This window comes from Chelonia mydas, chromosome 3, assembly GCF_015237465.2.
Source record: "Chelonia mydas isolate rCheMyd1 chromosome 3, rCheMyd1.pri.v2, whole genome shotgun sequence".
In the NCBI taxonomy this organism is placed as follows: Eukaryota; Metazoa; Chordata; order Testudines; family Cheloniidae; genus Chelonia; species Chelonia mydas.
Window position 1 is genome coordinate 24940255 of NC_057851.1, and position 20547 is coordinate 24960801.

Genomic DNA, 20547 nt, shown 5'->3' on the forward strand with positions numbered 1-20547 from the left:
GTAAATTGTTCCAATTATTAATTATTGTCACTATGAAAAATGTATACCTTATTTCCAGTCTGAATTTGTCTAGCTTCAGTTTCCAGCCATTGGATCGTGTTATACGTTTCTCTGCTAGATTGTAGAGTCCATTATTAAATATAGACTGTAATCAAGTCACTTTTAACCTTCTCTTTGTGAGACTCAGAGTTCAATCTATTTATTTTATCATCATAAGGCATGTTTTCTAATCCTTTAATCATTCCCATGACTCTTTTCTGAGCCCTCTCCAGTTTATCAACATCCTTCTTGAATTGTGGACACACAGGCTGGACACAGTGTTCCAGCACCAAATGCAGAGGTAAAATAGCCTCCTTATGCTTACTTGCATCCCAGGATTGCATTAGTTCTTTTGGTCACGGTGTCATACTGGGAGCTCATGTTCAGCTGATTATCCACCATGATCCTCCAAATCTTTTTCAGAGTCGCTGCTTCCCAGGATAGAGTCCCCCATCCCATAAAAATGGGTACATTCTTTGTTCCTAGAGGTACACATTTACATTTAGCCCAGTGGTACTCACTCCTCAGTGGTTTAGGAGCCAAATTAGTGACCACAGTAGAGCCAGAGTAGTGTGAATTCATTGTTTTATTTACTATAGTACTATATATTCATATTTAAACAATATAATGGGAAATATTAATTTATATATTATTTTCACAGCAAAATTACTGAGTAGTATTATTTTTATCAACTACATTTGGTTAATAACATAGTAAAAGTATCCTGATTGGTTAATAACTTAGACTGGTTGATAATTAAATCTCACAGTATTTTAATATCATGTGCTACAAAGAGCCTCAAATAGCCACTTGTGGATCGCAAGCCTCAGTTTGAGTATCCCTGATTTAGCCATATTAAAATCCATGTTCTTTGCTTATGCCCAGTTTACCAAACAAGCTAGATCACTATGAATCGGTGACCTGTCCTTTTCATTATTTACCACGCCCCCAATTTTTGTGTCATCTGCGAACCTTATTGGTGAGGATTTTGTTTTCTTCCAGGTCACCGATAAATATATTAAATCGTTTCAGAGTAACAGCCGTTTAATATATTTTAATAAATATATTAAATCGTGTAGGGCATAGGGATATAAGAGTTTAACAAGTTAACCAATAAGCTTGATGCTTATTGTTTTCTGTTAACAGTTAAACTCCACCCAGGACCTGGCTTCCTGCCCCACGTGCCTGGGGTCCCTGCGGACTGCCGACCCCGCGGCCGGGGCTCTGTGGCACATGCCATCCTGGCATCCCTGTGCGCCTAGCATACCGGCTGCCGCCTTGTGCCGGGGCTCTGCTGCCGCCTGGCATCCCAGCGCACCTGGGGTCCCTCTGGCCTGCCGGACCCACGGCTGGGGTCCCTCCCGGCAGCCAGGACCCTGGGCGCGCTGGGATGCCCGGCAGGAACAGAGCCCCAGGTGCTGCAGCAGTGGAACCCCAGCCGTGGGGCTGGCAGCCAGGACCCGGGCACGCTGGGATGCTGGTGCAGGCGGCAGCAGAGTCCTGGCTGCAGGGGCCCCAGTGGAGCCCCACGTAAAATGTGGGGATGGTGCAGTACCCACTGCACTGTAGTTCCCTGGGTAAACGTTGACCCATGTAACCAATAGAATTTTAATCGGTTACACGGTTACTGTTTTTACACAGGTTTCAGAGTAGCAGCCGTGTTAGTCTGTATTCGCAAAAAGAAAAGGAGTACTTGTGGCACCTTAGAGACTAACAAATTTATTTGAGCATAAGCTTTTGTGAGCTACAGCTCGCTTCATCGGATGCATTCAGTGGAAAATACAGTGGGGAGATTTATATACATAGAGAACATGAAACAATGGGTGTTACCATACACACTGTAACAAGAGTGATCACTTAAGGTGAGCTATTACCAGCAGGAGAGCGGGGGCGGGGGACCTTTTGTAGTGATAATCAAGGTGGGCCATTTCCAGCAGTTGACAAGAACGTCTGATTAACAGTGGGGGGGGGGGGGGGGGGGGGATACACAAAGTAAAACTATTTCCCCATGTTTAATGACCCATCCACTCCCAGTATTTATTCAAGCCTAAGTTAATTGTATCCAGTTTGCAAATTAATTCCAATTCAGCAGTCTCTCGTTGGAGTCTGGATTTGAAGTTTTTTTGTTGTAATATCGCAACTTTCATGTCTGTAATCGCGTGACCAGAGAGATTGAAGTGTTCTCCGACTGGTTTATGAATGTTATAATTCTTGACATCTGATTTGTGTCCATTTATTCTTTTACATAGAGACTGTCCAGTTTGACCAGTGTCCATGGCAGAGGGGCATTGCTGGCACATGATGGCCTATATCACATTGGTGGATGTGCAGGTGAACGAGCCTCTGATAGTGTGGCTGATGTTATTAGGCCCTATGATGGTGTCCCCTGAATAGATATGTGGGCACAGTTGGCAACGGGCTTTGTTGCAAGGATAGGTTCCTGGGTTAGTGGTTCTGTTGTGTGGTATGTGGTTGCTGGTGAGTATTTGCTTCAGGTTTGGGGGGCTGTCTGTAGGCAAGGACTGGCCTGTCTCCCAAGATCTGTGAGAGTGATGGGTCGTCCTTCAGGGTAGGTTGTAGATCCTTGATGATGCGTTGGAGAGGTTTTAGTTGGGGGCTGAAGGTGATGGCTAGTGGCATTCTGTTATTTTCTTTGTTGGGCCTGTCCTGTATTAGGTGACTTCTGGGTCCTCTTCTGGCTCTGTCAGTCTGTTTCTTCACTTCCTCAGGTAGGTATTGTAGTTGTAAGAATGCTTGATAGAGATCTTGTAGGTGTTTGTCTCTGTCTGAGGGGTTGGAGCAAATGCGGTTGTATCATAGAGCTTGGCTGTAGAGAATGGATCGTGTTGTGTGGTCTGGATGAAAGCTGGAGGCATGTAGGTAGGAATAGGGGTCAGTAGGTTTCCGGTATAGGGTAGTGTTTGTGACCATCGCTTATTAGCACCGTAGCATCCAGGAAGTGGATCTCTTGTGTGGACTGGTCCAGGCTGAGGTTGATGGTGGGATGGAAATTGTTGAAATCATGGTGGAATTCCTCAAGGGCTTCTTTTCCATGGGTCCAGATGATGATGTCATCAATGTAGCACAAGTAGAGTAGGGGCATTAGGGGACGAGAGCTGAGGAAGCGTTGTTCTAAGTCAGCCATAAAAATGTTGGCATTCTGTGGGGCCATGCGGGTACCCATAGCAATGCCGCTGATTTGAAGGTATACATTGTCCCCAAATGTAAAATAGTTATGGGTGAGGACAAAGTCACGAAGTTCAGCTACCAGGTTTGCCGTGACATTATCGGGGATACTTTTTCTGACGGCATGTATGCCATCTTTGTGTGGAATGTTGGTGTAGAGGGCTTCTACGTCCATAGTGACCAGGATGGTGTTTTCAGGAAGATCACCGATGGACTGTAGTTTACTCAGGAAGTCAGTGGTATCTCGAAGATAGCTGGGAGTGCTGGTAGCGTAGGGCCTGAGGAGGGAGTCTACATAGCCAAACAGTCCTGCTGTCAGGGTGCCAATGCCTGAGATGATGGGGCGCCCAGGAATTCCAGGTTTATGGATCTTGGGTAGCAGATAGAATACCCCTGATTGGGGTTCCAGGGGTGTGTCTGTGCGGATTTGTTCTTGTGCTTTTTCAGGGAGTTTCTTGAGCAAATGGTGTAGTTTCTTTTGGTAACTCTCAGTGGGATCAGAGGGTAATGGCTTGTAGAAAGTGGTATTGGAGAGCTGCCGAGCAGCCTCTTGTTCATAGTCCGACCTATTCATGATGACAACAGCACCTCCTTTGTCAGCCTTTTTGATTATGATGTCAAAGTTGTTTCTGAGGCTGTGGATGGCATTGTGTTCTGCATGGCTGAGGTTATGGGGCAAGTGATGTTGCTTTTCCACTATTTCAGCCCATGCACGTCGGCGGAAGCTCTCTATGTAGAAGTCCAGTCTGTTGTTTCAGCCTTTAGGAGGAGTTCACCCAAAATCCTTCTTTTTGTAGTTTGGTAGGAAGGTCTCTGTGGGTTAGTATGTTGTTCTAGTAGGGCATAAGAATGGCCATACTGGGTCAGACCAATGGTCCATGTAGCCCAGTATTCTGTCTTCCGACAGTGGCCAATGCCAGGTTTTTCAGAGGGAACTAACAGAATGGGTAATCATCCAGTGACTCATACCCTGTCACCCATTCCCAGCTTCTGGCAAACAGAAGCTAGGGCTGCCATTGATGGACCTACACTCCATGAATTTATCGTTTTTTTTAAGCCTGTTATAGTCTTCACAACATCCTCTGGCGAAGAGTTCTGCAGGTTGACTGCGTTGTGGGTGGAAATACTGCTTTTTGTTTATTTTAAACCTGCTGCCTGTTAATTTCATTTGGTGACCCCTAGTTCTTGTGTAATGAAAAAGTAAATAAGGAAGTGTTGTTTGTTCTTTTTCAACACCAATTATGATTTTATAGACCTCTATGATATTCCCCCCCCAGTCCTCTTTTTCAAGCTGAAAAGTCCCAGTCTTGTTAATATCTCCTCATATGGAAGCTCTTCCATACCCCTAATCATTTTTGTTGCCCTTTTCCATACCTTTTCCAATTCTAATATATCCTTTTTGAGATGGGGCGACCACGTCTGCACACAGAACTCAAGATGTGGGCATACCATGGATTTATATAGAGGCAATATGATATTTTCTTCCTTATTATCTATCCCTTTCTTAATGATTCCCAACATTCTTTTAACTTTTTTGACTACCAATGAACATTTGAGTTCATGTTTCCAGAAAACTATCTACAATGACTCCAAGATCTTTCTTGAGTGGTAATAGCTAACTTAGATTCCGTTATGTTGTAGGTATAGTTGGGTTATGTTTTCTAATGTGCAGTACTTTGCATTTATCAACATTGAATTTCATCTGCCATTTTGTTGCCCAGTCACCCAGTTTTGTGAGATCCCTTTGTAACTCTTCACAGTCTGCTTTGGACTTAACTATCTTGAGTAGTTTTATATCATCTGCAAATTTTGCTACCTCACTGTTTACCCCTTTTCCCAGATCATTTATGAATATGTTGAACAGTACTGGTCACAGTACAGACCCCTGGGGGACACCACTATTCACTTCTCTCCATTGTGAAAACTAGCCATTTATTCTACTCTTTGTTTCCTATATTTCAACCAGTTACTGATCCATAAGAGAACTTTCCCTCTTATCTCATGACTGCTTATTTTGCTTAAGAGCCTTTGCTGAGGGTTCTTGTCAAAGGCTTTCTGAAAATCTAAGTAAACTATATCCACTGGATCAATCTTGTCCACATGCTTGTTGACCCCTCAAAGAATTCTAGTAGATCGGTGAGGTGTGATTTCCATTTACAAACACCATGTTGAGTTCTTCCCCAACAAATTGTATTCATCTATATGTCTGATAATTCTGTTTTTCATTGTAGTTTCAACCAGTTGCCTGGTACTAAAGTTAGGCTTATCAGCCTGTAATTGCCAAGTTTGCCTCTGGCGCCTTTTTAAAAAATTGGTGTCAAATTAGCTATCCTACAGTCATCTGGTACAGAAGCAGATTTAAATGATAGGTTACATACCAGAGGGCCAAGAATTGATCTCTGCGGGATCCCACTGGAAGCAGACCTGCTCAATCATGATTCCCTGTACAGTTGCATATTTACACCTATCAGTTAGCCAATTTTTAATCCACTTAATGTGAGCCATGTAATTTTTTATTTTTAGTTTTTAATCAAAACGTGGTGCAGCACCAAGTCGAACACTTTGCAGAAATCTATTACATCAGCACTATTTCCTTTATCAAACTTGTAATCTCATTTTAAACAAAAATCAAGTTAGTTTCACAAGATCCATTTTCCATCAACCCATGTCGATTTGCATTAATTACATTACCTTTCCTTAGTTCTTTATAAGCAAGTACTGTATCAGCTGCTTCATCATTTTGCCTGTGATTGACGTCAGACAAGCCTATAATGTCCCAGGTTATCTTGTTTACCCTTTTAAAATATTGGAACATTATCTTTCTTCCAGTCTTCTGGAGCTTCGCTGGTGCTCCAAGGCTTACATTAACATTAGTGGTCAAGCAAGCTTCTCAGGCAGCTCTTTTAAAACTCTTGGATGAGAGTTATCTGGACTTGCTGATTTAAAAATGTCTAACTTTAGTAGCTTCTATTTAATGTCTTCCAGAGAGATAGTGGAATGGAAAGAGTGTTATCACCCTTTGATGAAAATGCATACTTTACTTTTTCCCTAAATACAGAACAGAAATATTTATTGATAATTCTACCATTTCCATCTACTAATGGATCAATACCATTGTCAGAATTCTGTTTGTTCCTAATATACTTTAAAAACTCCTTTTTATTGTCCTTAACTTTGATGGGCATAGTTATCTCCTTGTGTTTTCTTTGTTTCCTATATGAATTTTCTACAGTTCTTCACTGCAGATTTTTATTCATTCATTTGTATTTATATTAATTACAATTACATTACAATTCAATGTCCGTTTTCTTCCATTTGCTATATATATTTTATGGCTGTCTTAATTTGCTCTCTGAATCAAGTTGTTTTTTTAACCAGCACGACCGTCTTCCTTAGTTTGTGGGATTGTGGTGTTTTGGGCATCTAGTAATGGGTTTTTAAATGATTCCCAATTATCATTCACGTTTTTCTGATTAAATTCTTTCTCCCACATGCTTTGGCTTATCAGCTTTGTGAAATTGGTCCTGTTAAAGCACCAAGTATATATCTTACTGGTATGGACTTTATTCTGCTTGCACAGTATAAATGTCATTAAGTCATGATCATTTGCACCTAAGCTATCATCATTTTTAGTTCTGGATCAGATCCTCTTTATCTGTGAACACAAGGTCTAATATAGAATTCCCCCATATTGACTGCAATACTCTTTTGAGTTAGAAAATTGTCCTCTATAATATTTAGAAATTTCAACCATGTTTTAGCACTGGCAGCATGAGACCTAGCATATGCCACTCAAACTGAAGTGCCCCATGATCACACAGCTTTTCCCCCCTACACATTATAGATAGGTGCATAAGGAGACGGTCATCCTGTTTCCTCGTGATTTGGTGGTCTGTGTAATAGATACCAACTAATATCCCACCTTATGCTTTATCTATTGGGACATTGAGCCGTAAACATTCAACTTCATTATCTGTAACTGGAAACAAGTAATGACATTTTTGATATTGAATGCTACTCTCATTCCCCTTTTGCTCACCTGATTCCTCCTAAATAGGTTATAACTATATATTTTTAATATTCCAATTTTGCGAATCTTCCTACCATGTTTCAGTAGTACCAACTAGATCAAATTTATGCTCATAAATGAGCAGTTTGAATTCCTCTTGTTTGCTACTTAGGCTCTTAGCATTACTGTATAAGGAATTCAAGAATTTTTTTTCTCTTGTCCTTTGCTTCCTTGATTAATTTTGTTCTCCACATCTCGATGTTATGCTGAGTGCTCATATCTTCCCTCTTCTTACTCTTCCCTTGTGCTATTAGTTTAACCTCCTCCTGACTGCTCTAGCTAGCCTGCCTCCAAGGAAATGGGGCCTCCTTTTACTGAGGTGGAGGACATCCAAACTATGTAGACCCTCCTCCCCCATAGAAGGTCGACCAATGTTGCTCAAAACCAAACCCTACGCCATTTACCTAGCCAGTAATTCACTTCCAGAATCTTCTGAATTCTGTCTTCCTTAGTCATGGGACAGGACGGATCTCTGGGAAGATCAATTGGACATTCTTCTTCATGCTTCTGAGTTCTCTGAAGTCATCTACTATCTTTGAGGTATTCTGTGATACAGTGTCATTAATGCTGACATGAACCATGACTAGGGGATCCTTGCCTGTAGAGTTCTGAAGCCTATCTAATCTTAGAGTAATGTCTCATGTTTTAACTCCGGGAAGGCAGCATGCTGTCCTGTTTTCCACTTGCCTCTTTCAGAATGTTCTTTCTATTCTTCTGAGTATTGAATCTTCTGAAAGGATCATCTGTCTTCCTGGGATGGTTGGAGAACTCCATAGTGGGTAAGGTTGATTTTTTTATCTGTTGGATCAAGCCCCCATCTACACATATCCCGAAAATCTCACTGTTCCTTCGGATATGCTGGATCTTGAGAGGTATCTTCCATTCTGTCCATGTTGAGGACTTCGTATCAATTCGAAACTTGTAGCTGTATGGAATTCCTCCTGTTTTCTTCTCTTTCTGCTAGCCACACTCTGCCTGTCCTCACCTGTCCCCAACAGTGGAAACTGCTGCTCTGACCTATTGATTAGTGATTATGATCTACCAGGCCTCCTCTCTGGTTGCCTCTCACTGATTCCTTTATGGCCAGCTCCATTCTCCCTGAGGTACTGGTGTTTCCTGAATCTGGTTGTCTAGGAACTCCTCAGCTTCTCTGATTTTTAGTAGTATCTCAATTTGTCCATCCAATCCAAAAATCTTTTACTCTTGCACAGCCACTTCATGCACAAGAAATCCTTTCTGTCTTCGGGCAGGAAAAAGAACCTGGCACATCTGTTGCAGGTCACCACCATTGTTCCATTGCTTGTCATCTTGATATCAGTAGTGCTGATTCTGGAAGGAAAGTGTCTCACACTTCCTCTCCAAACTCCTCCCTTGTTCCGTTAGCTGCCTCTGTTCATGGCTCTCGAGTTCATCTAGCAAGTGACGTTTTATACCAAATCTTCCCTGCTTAGCTGAGCTCAGCTTTTCCCCTCACCAACAGGGAGTGATTAGCCACTCCGACTTCAAACAGCTGGGCTGATCAAAGCTATCAAAGCTGGAGTCTTGCAGCTTTTAGCAAAGCACTGATCAAAGCTCCAAGGGCTTACTCAGGGACCCACAGCCCATCTACACACCCTGTATATAGAGAACAAACAGATAACCCACAGATGGATCAAATACACCACTCTCCAAGTCTTGTTGCCTCCAAGCACTGAGTCTAGCTGGAGATACTCTCTCTGAAACTCCACTGTTAGCTAACTCTGTTCACGGTTCTGATCATGATCCATGATGGGGAAGATCATTTCAGTTGTACACAATAGAATTTGGGTTTACGTTTTTCCTTAAACTAGGATATTGCATTCAACCTCCTCCCCAAAGCCCTCAAACGCAGCAAAAATAACCCCATTCAAATCTTAAAAGAAAAACAAAAACTACAACAACCCTGTTAGAAGAACATTGTGCACTAGCAAACTTCTGTGGGATTTCCTTTTTCTTTCTTTCTCCTCTGACTCATTGCTGTGGATGCAGTAGTCAGAGATAATGTCGTTATCCAGGAGCTTCATTTGATTCCAAGTGCTATTCGGGGGTTGATTTTTTTATATAAAACAGCTTAATTAAAATCCTATGGAATGCAAAGGAAGATTTTTCACTGGGTTATTTGGAGTTGGAGAGGGCCCTAAATTATTACATGTGACTTGGTGTTGGCTTGCTGAAAAACTATGTTCCACCCCATGAGTTGCTGCAGCAACAGAGGTCATTTGAAGTGCTCAAGCTAACAGGCTCTATGTGTAAAAGTTAAAGTGATCGTGGCAGGGCATCCTCAAAAGAGGGTTACTGACTCTGTAGCATGGTTTCCCCATTGGTCTGACAAAGCGAGAAGCTGACTTCAGGACACAGTGCAAGGTCCTTCTGTTTCCTTCACCATTTTAGCCAGTACTTGTGTTGGTGGGGAGAAGAATGTGTCTTTTTTTTTTTTTGCTTCTTGGAAAGAGGCAAAAATGGTTAAAGAATATGTTTCTGTTACATGTTGTATAAATGCTTTATGACATACTGGCACTCATTTTACAAATAAAAACACCTCATGTTCAAAGGGTTTTTTACTTGCATTTATATCAAACTTTTATTTAGATGGTAAACTCCTAAAATATGTACAATTATAGACAAAATGGTTGAATAATTTCACTGTTAGCCCAACTATTAAAACCTCTCAAGGCAAAACAAGGCAGACAATAAAGTATATAATGTAAGGAAGAGAATTACCCCTTCAGTGATGAGATTTCAGATTCATTAAGGGTGACTTCTATTAAGACCTGAATTCTCACACTCTTTTGGGAACTGTGTATAAGTTAGGGCTTCCCCATTCTCAACCATATGTGTTCCTCAGTACACATGCACAAATTCACATGCTCACAGGTCCAAGCAAAGGTCCACTTAAAGTGACCCATTCTGTTTTTAATGGGATAGTTCTCATTTTTTTTTTTATTTCCATAATTGACATGACTATTGGCAAAAACAGAAGCAGCACAATACAGCAATAAACAAATATTCAACATTAAAAATTACTACTACGTACATATTTTTGCAATATAAAATATGTCTATAATTGTATTTATTCCAGGCTCCTCACAATAGGAAGGGAGAGGAAGGGCATCCATTGTACTTAGATTTTTGCTGTATTAGCATGTGAAACAGAGGTATGGTTTATCCATGAAATGATTGGGTCTATAATTAGGTATGGATATATATTTAAAAAAAAAAGTTGTTTAATGTCCCAAGCAGCCACTTGGTCACGTTCCATTCCAGTGCTGTAGAGGATTAACATGGTGCTGAGAGGTTTCAGTTAGGCTACTAGATACAGTAGTAGTAAAAGTGAAGAGATGCTCTTTCTCTTCTGTAATCAAATGTTACTCAGTTTATGCTGATTAGCCCAAATTAAATTAGATAATGTTTTAAAGTTTTTAAAATTAATAAGAACATCCCATGGACCACATTCAATTTAAGCAGAACATTTCACTTTTAAATATTATTTTGAACTATCCAAGCAAAGTTGAGCGTTACCTAGGGTGGTTCCATATTGCTAGATGAAATCCTGAGTTTTAGTTTTGCTATGTTAGTAAATCAGCTATCTGGGAATGCATTTTAACCATGAACAAGCTTTATTTACATCTCCACCACTAGGTGGCAGAAACTTTCAACAGTCACACATCTTGAACATTGAGGCTATACGATTGTTACCCAGTTTGTTAATTTCTTTACTCATTTCTTTCCCAGATTGTTTGTTCCTTGTGTACAAATATTTTTACTTTGACTGCTTATTTTTTAAATGTCATGTGCACAATACAAAATACTAGCATAGGGCTATGTTCTCAAAATTCTTTTCAAAGTAATCACTAGTTTCTAAAATACTGAAACTGCTTGTTTAACAGTAATCATAGGGGCTTAAAGGAAAAAGTGTTGTTTTTTTCCTTTTAATAGTAATCAGCACTAGTTGTATGTTTTATAGTGTTATAAAATGGTGTTTTTTCCATATCTTCATGTTTTCTACTGTGTGTAGTTAACACTATTACTAACAGATATACATGCAGTGATGTGTAGGTTATACTGCTATATACTAAGATGAAATTTTATCTACACTTAGTATAGGTAGTTGTTGATAGAATAAGCTGTTTTGTCCTTCTGTTTTGTGCTTCTTATTTTTATTTATAAATATGCAACTAAATGTTAAAATAGTATGATGATGTAAACTCTTTTTGCTGACGTTTGCTCCAGCAACATATTGAGTATATCTTTGTTCTTGTTAAAGAATCTCAAGTCTTTGAATGTGTGTTTTAGTTTTTTTTTAATTTTCTTGGGGAAAATATAATTTACCTATATATTAGCATACCTTATTTTGGAACTCAGAGATGGGAAAAATATATCAGAATATATAAGTAACTCATACATTGGGCCCAATTCATCTTTGGTGAGCTCGATTGACATCATTTGAGATATATCAAGGATGAAGTTGACTTAGCACAGAGAGGAAAAGATAGTTTTGTGGGTATAAGTTGGCTGAGAGTTGGGACATCTGGGGGCAGTGCCCAACGCTGAAGTATATTTTCTGAGGCATGGAAGAAATCAACTAGACCCTGTTCCTGAAAAGACTTGCTTGATTTAAATGGGAGTAATCATAACTTAAAGTTAAGTACATGCTTAAGACAAAATCTGTCTTTCCATTTCCTATCTGTAAAATGCGGATAATAATACTTCCTTTTTCAGAATCTGTCTGTTTTGTCTATTTAGATTGCAAACTCTTTGGGCCAAAAGAAATCTGATGAGGTTCAATAAGGATAAGTGCAGGGTCCTGCACTTAGGATGGAAGAATCCAATGCACCGCTACAGACTAGGGACCGAATGGCTAGGCAGCAGTTCTGCGGAAAAGGACCTAGGGGTGACAGTGGACGAGAAGCTGGATATGAGTCAGCAGTGTGCCCTTGTTGCCAAGAAGGCCAGTGGCATTTTGGGATGTATAAGTAGGGGCATAGCGAGCAGATCGAGGGACGTGATCGTTCCCCTCTATTCGACACTGGTGAGGCCTCATCTGGAGTACTGTGGCCAGTTTTGGGCCCCACACTACAAGAAGGATGTGGATAAATTGGAGAGAGTCCAGCGAAGGGCAACAAAAATGATTAGGGGTCTAGAGCACATGACTTATGAGGAGAGGCTGAGGGAGCTGGGATTGTTTAGTCTGCAGAAGAGAAGAATGAGGGGGGATTTGATAGCTGCTTTCAACTACCTGAAAGGGGGTTCCAAAGAGGATGGCTCTAGACTGTTCTCAATGGTAGCAGATGACAGAACGAGGAGTAATGGTCTCAAGTTGCAATGGGGGAGGTTTAGATTGGATATTAGGAAAAACTTTTTCACTAAGAGGGTGGTGAAACACTGGAATGCGTTACCTAGGGAGGTGGTAGAATCTCCTTCCTTAGAGGTTTTTAAGGTCAGGCTTGACAAAGCCCTGGCTGGGATGATTTAACTGGGGCTTGGTCCTGCTTCGAGCAGGGGGTTGGACTAGATGACCTTCTGGGGTCCCTTCCAACCCTGATATTCTATGATTCTATGAAATGACCATTTCTTCCTGCTTCTAGGTACAGCACCAAACACAGTGGGATTCCAGTCTTAGGCTATGTCTACACTGCACAGTTAACCTCAGTGATTGGCACCTGGGTTTACTCAGCCTGGGTATGAGTGTCCCAGCTGTACAGCCTTACCTGTTATTACGTTCTCATAGTTTCTGCACTTGCCTGTGTGCCTGGTGTTACCTGCTCAGTTTAGGGCACCCTGTCTATACCCTACCAAGAGCTCAAGGTGTGACCAATCAATCTAGGCACCCCCGCCCTTTCCCTTCCGAGGGCTCAGGGTTTAAGGCACCTATCCTTACCCATTGGGCTCAGGAAGAAACCTGGTCAATTTAAGTATCGGCTCTAAACATCTAGTTATTGGCAACACACAGAATACATATACCAAGCAAACCTCTTATGCTCACCATTCCCAATATACAGACAGATTTCATTCAATGGCCAGTCAGGATTCATTCATATGGAGGTTCCCGAGATGCCTCTGCACATTATGGTTGTGCGGAGGGGTCAGAGTTCCATCAGCTTGGTGTTGAACTGCAGTCCGGAAATGGTTCCCAAAGAGCATTGTTTTTCATTTACATTATATAGGTAAAACTCCTTCAAATTTACTAAACCTATCACATTATCCCACACTCTGAAGTAACAAAAATTTTAACCGATTATGCACTGGCACCTATGTGTCCTCCTTCCTTCCCTAGTTCTTTACATTTTGTCTTTCATGCCCAAATTGTAACTTAATTGTGACCTTCTCTATTTGTGCAGATGGTCAGCATAAAACACTGGTCAGAGCTTATTTTACCATTTGTTGAATCTCTCTCTGTATCCTCCCTAATTTCCCAGCGTCTTTACAACCTTGGTGGTGATAACTCTCATTAATGACATTCCTGGGGTGGGGGTGCTTTATCAGCAGCAGAACATTCCTTTTTTCAATTTTAGTGATGAACTCCCTGAGTTTCACCCAAGGCTGGTTTAATATGGTTGGGGGCGGGGAGGCTGGGGGCAGTGGGTTGATGAGGTCTCAGGCCTGCATTCCCATGGTTTTTTGTGATGAGATGCTTTAGATTTTTTTCCCTGTCAATTGAGGGAGAATTTGTCTATCCTTTGGAAAGGGCATAGGAGGACTACCAGCGCTTGAGTGATTTCACTTGGGTTCTCACTTCAGTCATGTGATTTAGCTTGTGTCATTACTGCAAAATGGGCAGGTTCCAGCCAGAGTTAAAGTGGAACCCAGGTTCTCACCCTTACTGCCAGCCAAGTAAGCTGGCCCAGGTTTAAAATGCCTCCAAACCGAAGTCAAACTTTGTTTTTTTGTGTGCACGGTACGGGGAGGTTAAGGCTAAAACCTGGGTAAAAGGTCCCAGGCTAATTGTGTAGTGTAGGCTTATCCTTAGTTGGGGCTTTTAGATGCTATTTTAATGCATGGTTTTATTCATTTTGGTAAAGCTATTATACTCCTGTTAAATGGAATTACAAAATATATATTTGGACTCCTGCAGTAGGCAAAACAAAACAGAAACCTGCATTCAGTAATAAAAGTTTTTGTGTTTATAGGCTTTTGCTTGTGGGTGGCTGTGAAACAGATGAAGATGGAGTATCTAAAGCAACTAGTTGTGGAATATCTGCTTGGAGAGTTCTTTCTGGATCCCCCCATTATAAACAGGTCACTAGTTATGAAGATGATACTGGGACAGTAAGTAGCTTTGGAGTCCTCATTTTTCTGTTGGAAGAATATTATAGTTACTCTGATTACATAAAGAGAAACTTTATGTAGGTTGCTTTCTTTTCCAACACCACAGCATGTTTCCATATTAGAGATACTGTTATGCCAGTATTCAGTCAGGATGACTTGGGCAACTGTAGGCTGGTCAGCATTAAATCAATCCCAGGCAAAATAATGGAAAAGCTGACACAGGATTCAGTTGATAAAGAATTAAAAGGCAGGAATATAATTAATGTCAACATGGTTTTATAAAAAATAGGTCTCATCAAAGCTTTCACTTGTCTTAAAACTATTTATTACTAGTATTGCAGAGCAGTTAGGAGCCCAGTCATGGATTAGGTTATTTTTCACCTGTATATTTTGAAAATATTTTAGTCTTAGCTCAGTTTGAAATAAGCCTAACCCTAACCCTTTTCTTAGGGCTGTAGCATGCTCAAAACTTACACTGGCATAATAAAACTCATTGTAGTTAAACTGGTGTATCCTACATGGGTACGCTGAAATTCGTTTCTATTTAGCTTGTAGCAATTTAGCTTAATACGGTAAACCAATTTATATTTTAGCATGTGAAAAGTTCTAATGTGTATACTTGGCAATATGTATTAAATGTTCTAGCATGGCATAATTTAGTTGCAAGCTGGTGGTGCTTTTTCATGGAAACATGCATACATAGTTCAAGTAATTCATAAGCAAATTTCACCTGTTGCAACATTCACATGAGGTGACATTTTAATACATAAATATTAAAATATTCTTATGAGTATTTTAAAATTTTCATAAAGCCGAGAGAATGTTGCAGAATAATGTATTCTTTCTTGATTGTTTTATTACTCCCCAGATTTGATTTAATTTTTACTGCATAAATCAAAGACTGTCTTTAATCTTAAAGTGTGTGATACACTCCTGTTTTAACAGGCAAAGAGAAGCGGATTATTAAGGATTATGAATTTCAGATTTTACAGCAGACAAGGAACAGAACAGGTAATACGTTCCTCCTTAACACTAGTAGCACTGTTATTCCTTTAGATTTGGGTTTACATGAAAGAGGAATCTAACTGACTTGAAGTAACTTAATTTAGATTAAAAATTAACCTGTTTAGAATTCTTTGCTGAAAACACACTCTAATGCAATAATACAGTGGTTCTCAAACTGTTTTTTTCCATGGACCACTTGAAAATTGCTGAGGGTCTCGGCAGGCCATTTAATGATCTTTCCAAATGTTGTTTGTACCATTAGCTAACTATTGTAAAGAGCTTTGGCTAAAAGCATTATATAAAAAAAAGTCATAATAATTGACTTTTTTTGTTCTACAAATAAAAGCACACAACTCATATATTTTAATATCAGTAGTCTTACCTTTCTAATACGATGGATGTGTCCTCTCTCCCTGTCGCGGCAGCCCCCAAGCTGGGGTTGGAGCTGCGGGGGCGAGGGGTCTCTCCCCTCTCATCCACCGCAGCAGCCCCTGAGCTGGGGTTGGGAAGGAGAGGGGTTTCTCCCTCGCCGCAGCAGCCACAGAGCTGAGGCTGGGAAGGAGGGCCATCTCTCCCTGGCAGCCGCAGCCCTGCAGCTGGGGAAAGTCGCTTCTTTCTCTGGCCGCTGCAGCCCTGCACATCCCAAATTCCCCCACCCCCTCTTCTCACCCCACTGCCCCCTCCCACGTACCCCCTATTCCTGCCCCCGGCCCCTCCCCCAAGCCACCACCTCACCTTACATGTGCGTCTTCTCCAGGGTCCAGGCACCAAATTAGTGGAGCCACACCTGTGCAGCTCCACTAATTAGGTTGGTGGCTCTTCATTCTCTCATGTGTGACCACCAAGGCACGCACCTTAGAGGGAACTATCTGAGGACCACCTGAATGGAGCTCGCGGACCACTGGTGGTCCATGGACCACAGTTTGAGAACCTCTGCAGTACTAGTAGTATTTAGCTTTAAATCAGGTAACTGGCAAGAGTTATCAAATTGCTTTTTCAGGGACTTTGTTTTGTTGGCAGACTGTTGCTCTGTTGCTGATTTGGTTTTACTTCACTTTATTTACTCTTGTTTCATAAATTACCTGGCGTCATCAGTCCTGCTCATAGAGAACTCATAATTTTCAGTATATTTTATGACTGAAACAGATCCAGTGATTTATTACTTTATCTTAAGTCTAACTTGTTACCCAAGATGGCAGGTGCAGAAAGTCTTTGCTAATATGTGCAATGTGTAAGTCCCAAGCAGACTGCAAAGAGCTATAAAAGGATCTCGCAAAACTGGGGGACTGGGCAACAAAATGGCAGATGAAATTCAGTGTTGATAAATGCAAAGTAATGCACATTGGAAAACATAATCCCAGCTATACATATAAAATGATGGGGTCTAAATTAGCTGTTACCACTCAGGAAAGATATCTTGGAGTCGTTGTGGATAGTTCTCTGGAAATATCCACTCAATGTGCAGTGGCAGTCAAAAAAGTTAACAGAATTTTGGGAATCATTAAGAAAGGGATAGAGAATAAGACTGAAAATATCATATTGCCTCTATATAAATCCAGGGTGTGCCCACATCTTGAATACTACATGCAGATGTGGTTGCCCCATCTCAAAAAAGATATATTGGACTTGGGAAAGGTTCAGAAAAGGGCAACAAAAATGATTAGGGATATAGAACAGCTGCCTTATGAGGAGTGATTAATAAGACTGTGACTTCTCAGCTTGGAAAAGAGACAACTAAGAGGGGATGTGATTGTAGCGCATAGGGCTAGCCTCCTTGCTTGCTTATATATCTTTTCTTATGGGTTTTATTTGTTTATTAGAATAGATTTATAGATTTGTACTAGAGTATTTTTGGCTGTAACGCAAGGAACCTACAGTCCACGTCCTATATATTGAGCTGTACTGCCTGGGAGTCACCTACAATGGAGATGTGTTGCTCGTGTCCATTCCATGACCTGCCCTTCTTCCCCAGTGTCGGAGTTTCCGGCAAGAAGGAACTGAGGGTGCGGGGAGCCAGCAGCTCCCCTTATACCGCGGCATACACATGCCACTGAGGGCGCCAGAGCCGGTTCCCTATGGATAATACTGAGGGGAAAAACTTCTGGCACCGGTGCATGTGGCAAGCGCACACACCTACAATGGAATGCACATGAGAAACACATCTCTAAGAACATCAGTTATGAAAAAAGGTAACTGTCTTTTCCAGTATTTAACTGTCCTTTGTAGTTAGAAAGTGTGTCCTGATATCAAACCTAAATCTCCCTTGCTGCAGATTAAGCCAATTACTTCTTGTCCTACCCTCAGTGGACATGGAGAGCAATCAATTTCTGTTCTCTTTATAACAACCCTTAAAATATTGGAATACTTATTTTCTCTAGACTAAACATGCCCTTTTTCCCTCACAGGTCATGTTTTTCAAATTGCATACCTTTTTTGTTCCTTTTCTCTGGACTCTTTTCAATTTGTCCACATTTTTCTTAAATGGGGTGCCAAACCGGGCACAGTACTTCACCTGAGGCCTCACCAGTGCCCAGTAGAGTGAAACAATTACTTTGTCTGTCTTACATACAGCACCCCTGTTTAAAATATTCCATAATAACCTTTTGCCTTTTTAGCAACAGTGTCACATTGACTCATATTCAATTTATGATCCCCTATAAGTGGGAGATCCTTTTCAGCAGTACTACTGCCTAATCAGTTATTCTGCATTTTGTATTTATACATTAGACTGTTTTCTTCCTAAGTGTAGTAGTTTTCACTTGTCTTTATTATATTTCATCTTGTTGATTTCAAACAAATTCTCTAATTTATCAAGATCATTTCAAATTCTAATCCTGTCCTTCAAAGTTCTTGTAACCTCTACAACTGGGCCATACAATATTTAGGGGCAGGCCTCTCTGTCTATAAATACATACTCTTTCTGGCCTAATGAATATTTAAGAGTGACTCAATAGCCCAGTGATGCTCACTAGGGTGGTTGGAGACTCAGGTCCCTTCTCCACATCAGGCAGAGGAGGGATTTGAACCCTCCACATCCTGTCTTTTTGTGAAAAAACACTAACCTGGCTTAGGCACCTAACTCCAGTAGAGGGTTTATGGCTGTGAATCCCAAGTATAGAAAGGTGCTTTCTTTTGGCCTGGACTTAAGTGCCTAAGTCCCTTTGAGGGGCAGGATTTAGGCTCTCCCCTTCTTGGCATCTCTTATTGGCTTGCTTAAGTGGCTCCCTGCCTAGCATGGTGGCTTTTGCAAATACCATTCTTAAGTGCCTAACTGTCCCCATGCTTGGACACCTAACTCAGGATTATGACTTCCACTACATGGTAGGGCACCGAAAAGTTAGGCATTGTGACATTCTAGTCCCCCTTGTTAATTTCTTCCCTAGGTAACTTCATTGATATCAGTCTAAGATGGTCTTGTATTTACATTCATCTTAAGCACCCCGCGCCCCCATCTTTTAAATGCTTCTTCATGGAGTTTTCTCTGGCCAACATCTGAAGCTTAGCTGGTCAGTCATTGTCACAATCAGATTGACTGAAAGGATGGAAAGGTGTTTGTCTGCCCTGAGGAAAGAAATGCTTGGCTGCTACCTAGTGTTGTTCCCTTGTCTGGGTGTTGTCAAGTTAATACTGACCCCTCAATAGCAGCATTTTCTGGGCTGGTGTTTCAGTGTTCAAATTAAGGAATGGAAAACATGAAACAGAAGTAGATTATATATGTATGTAAAAGAAGCTCAAGTAAGTTTTTACCGAAAGGCTAGTATTGAAATGAACTAAACTTTAATGTTATTGCTCTTGCCAGCACTACATTTTAAGAGTAAAGACTATTAGTGTTGTTCACTCATCTTCAAAAGTTACAATCCCTGAAATTGTATTACATCTTAAATACCTGAGGTATAATTTTATTGTGATTTATGGGAGATTGAAAAAGCTATTTAATACTGTTGCCAAGGCTCAGTGAGAACTTGCCTGTGGAGCCAGCTGTTCCCAACTTAGATGACCAATCTTAAATGTGGTAAGCCAGCCTACTGGAGCTTTCTATATTTTGTTCTGCAGTTGCCCTAAGGGTAGTGAACTGTTTACTGGGGTAGCAGAACCTGTTTTGCCTAAGGACACATTAATCTTTTGAGAAGCTAGATTTGGAGGTGTGTGATGTATATGATGGGAATCCAAAGGAGCAGCAGTTGCACTGATTGTTGAGTTATGTATTGACTTTCAGAGAGACCTCTCTTAATGTTCGCTCATGATGACATTCAAGAGAGGCTCTCAGCCTAGCAGGTAGGGTTTTTTATTTTACAGTTCTATGCAGTTTCATAACCATCTTTCTCTTCTGTGAACAAATCTTGATTTATAAACTAAAAAGGAGAGTGCAATTCTTAACGTTGCAACTTTCAGCAAAGGGAAATAGAAAGCATGAGGCAGTAATATTACTGATCTCATGCCAGTTGTTTTGTCAGAGTGGACATCTACTATTTAACCAGACACCATCAGGAAGTTTAGGTACAAAATTTTAGGTGGGTGGTGGTTTAACTTTTAATAAAAGCTTGCTATCATTTTAGGTTTAAAGCTTGCTATTCAATATTTGCAAGCCAAACGCATAATGTATAAGAACTGAAAGTAAAATTGATAAGCCAATTTTCTTTGTCTAAATGAACAAAATGTAAATTTTAAATAGTTTGGGTTAAGATGGAAGCTAGTCTAAAATGAAAGGAAACTTTTTGTTTTGCATTTGAAATTTCAAAATTATAGCTTCTTGACCATCTTTAGAAACTAGACTTAAAATTTCGATTGTATGTAGCCCCAGTCGTTGTCCATAGTTTGAGGATATGTAAGACAATTTCTGCATGAGCATGATTTTAAGAATGGCCTTACTCGGTCACACCAATGGTCCATGTAGTCCACAGTGGTCGGTGTTAGATTCTACAGATGGAGAGAGTAGAACAGGGCATTTTATCGAGTGATCCATC

General features: G+C 40.7%; 1 protein-coding gene across 4 annotated transcripts in view; it reads left to right on the top strand.

Annotated features, from left to right (window-relative positions):
- NBAS (NBAS subunit of NRZ tethering complex) overlaps positions 1-20547 on the top strand; it is a 374358-nt gene that overhangs the window by 36101 nt on the left and 317710 nt on the right. For all 4 annotated transcript variants that reach the window (XM_037894042.2, XM_043542251.1, XM_043542252.1 and 1 more), the window contains 2 exons: positions 14440-14578; positions 15524-15589. In XM_037894042.2, coding sequence (XP_037749970.1) covers positions 14440-14578; positions 15524-15589 — 205 coding nt within the window. The remainder of the gene's footprint in view (positions 1-14439; positions 14579-15523; positions 15590-20547) is intronic.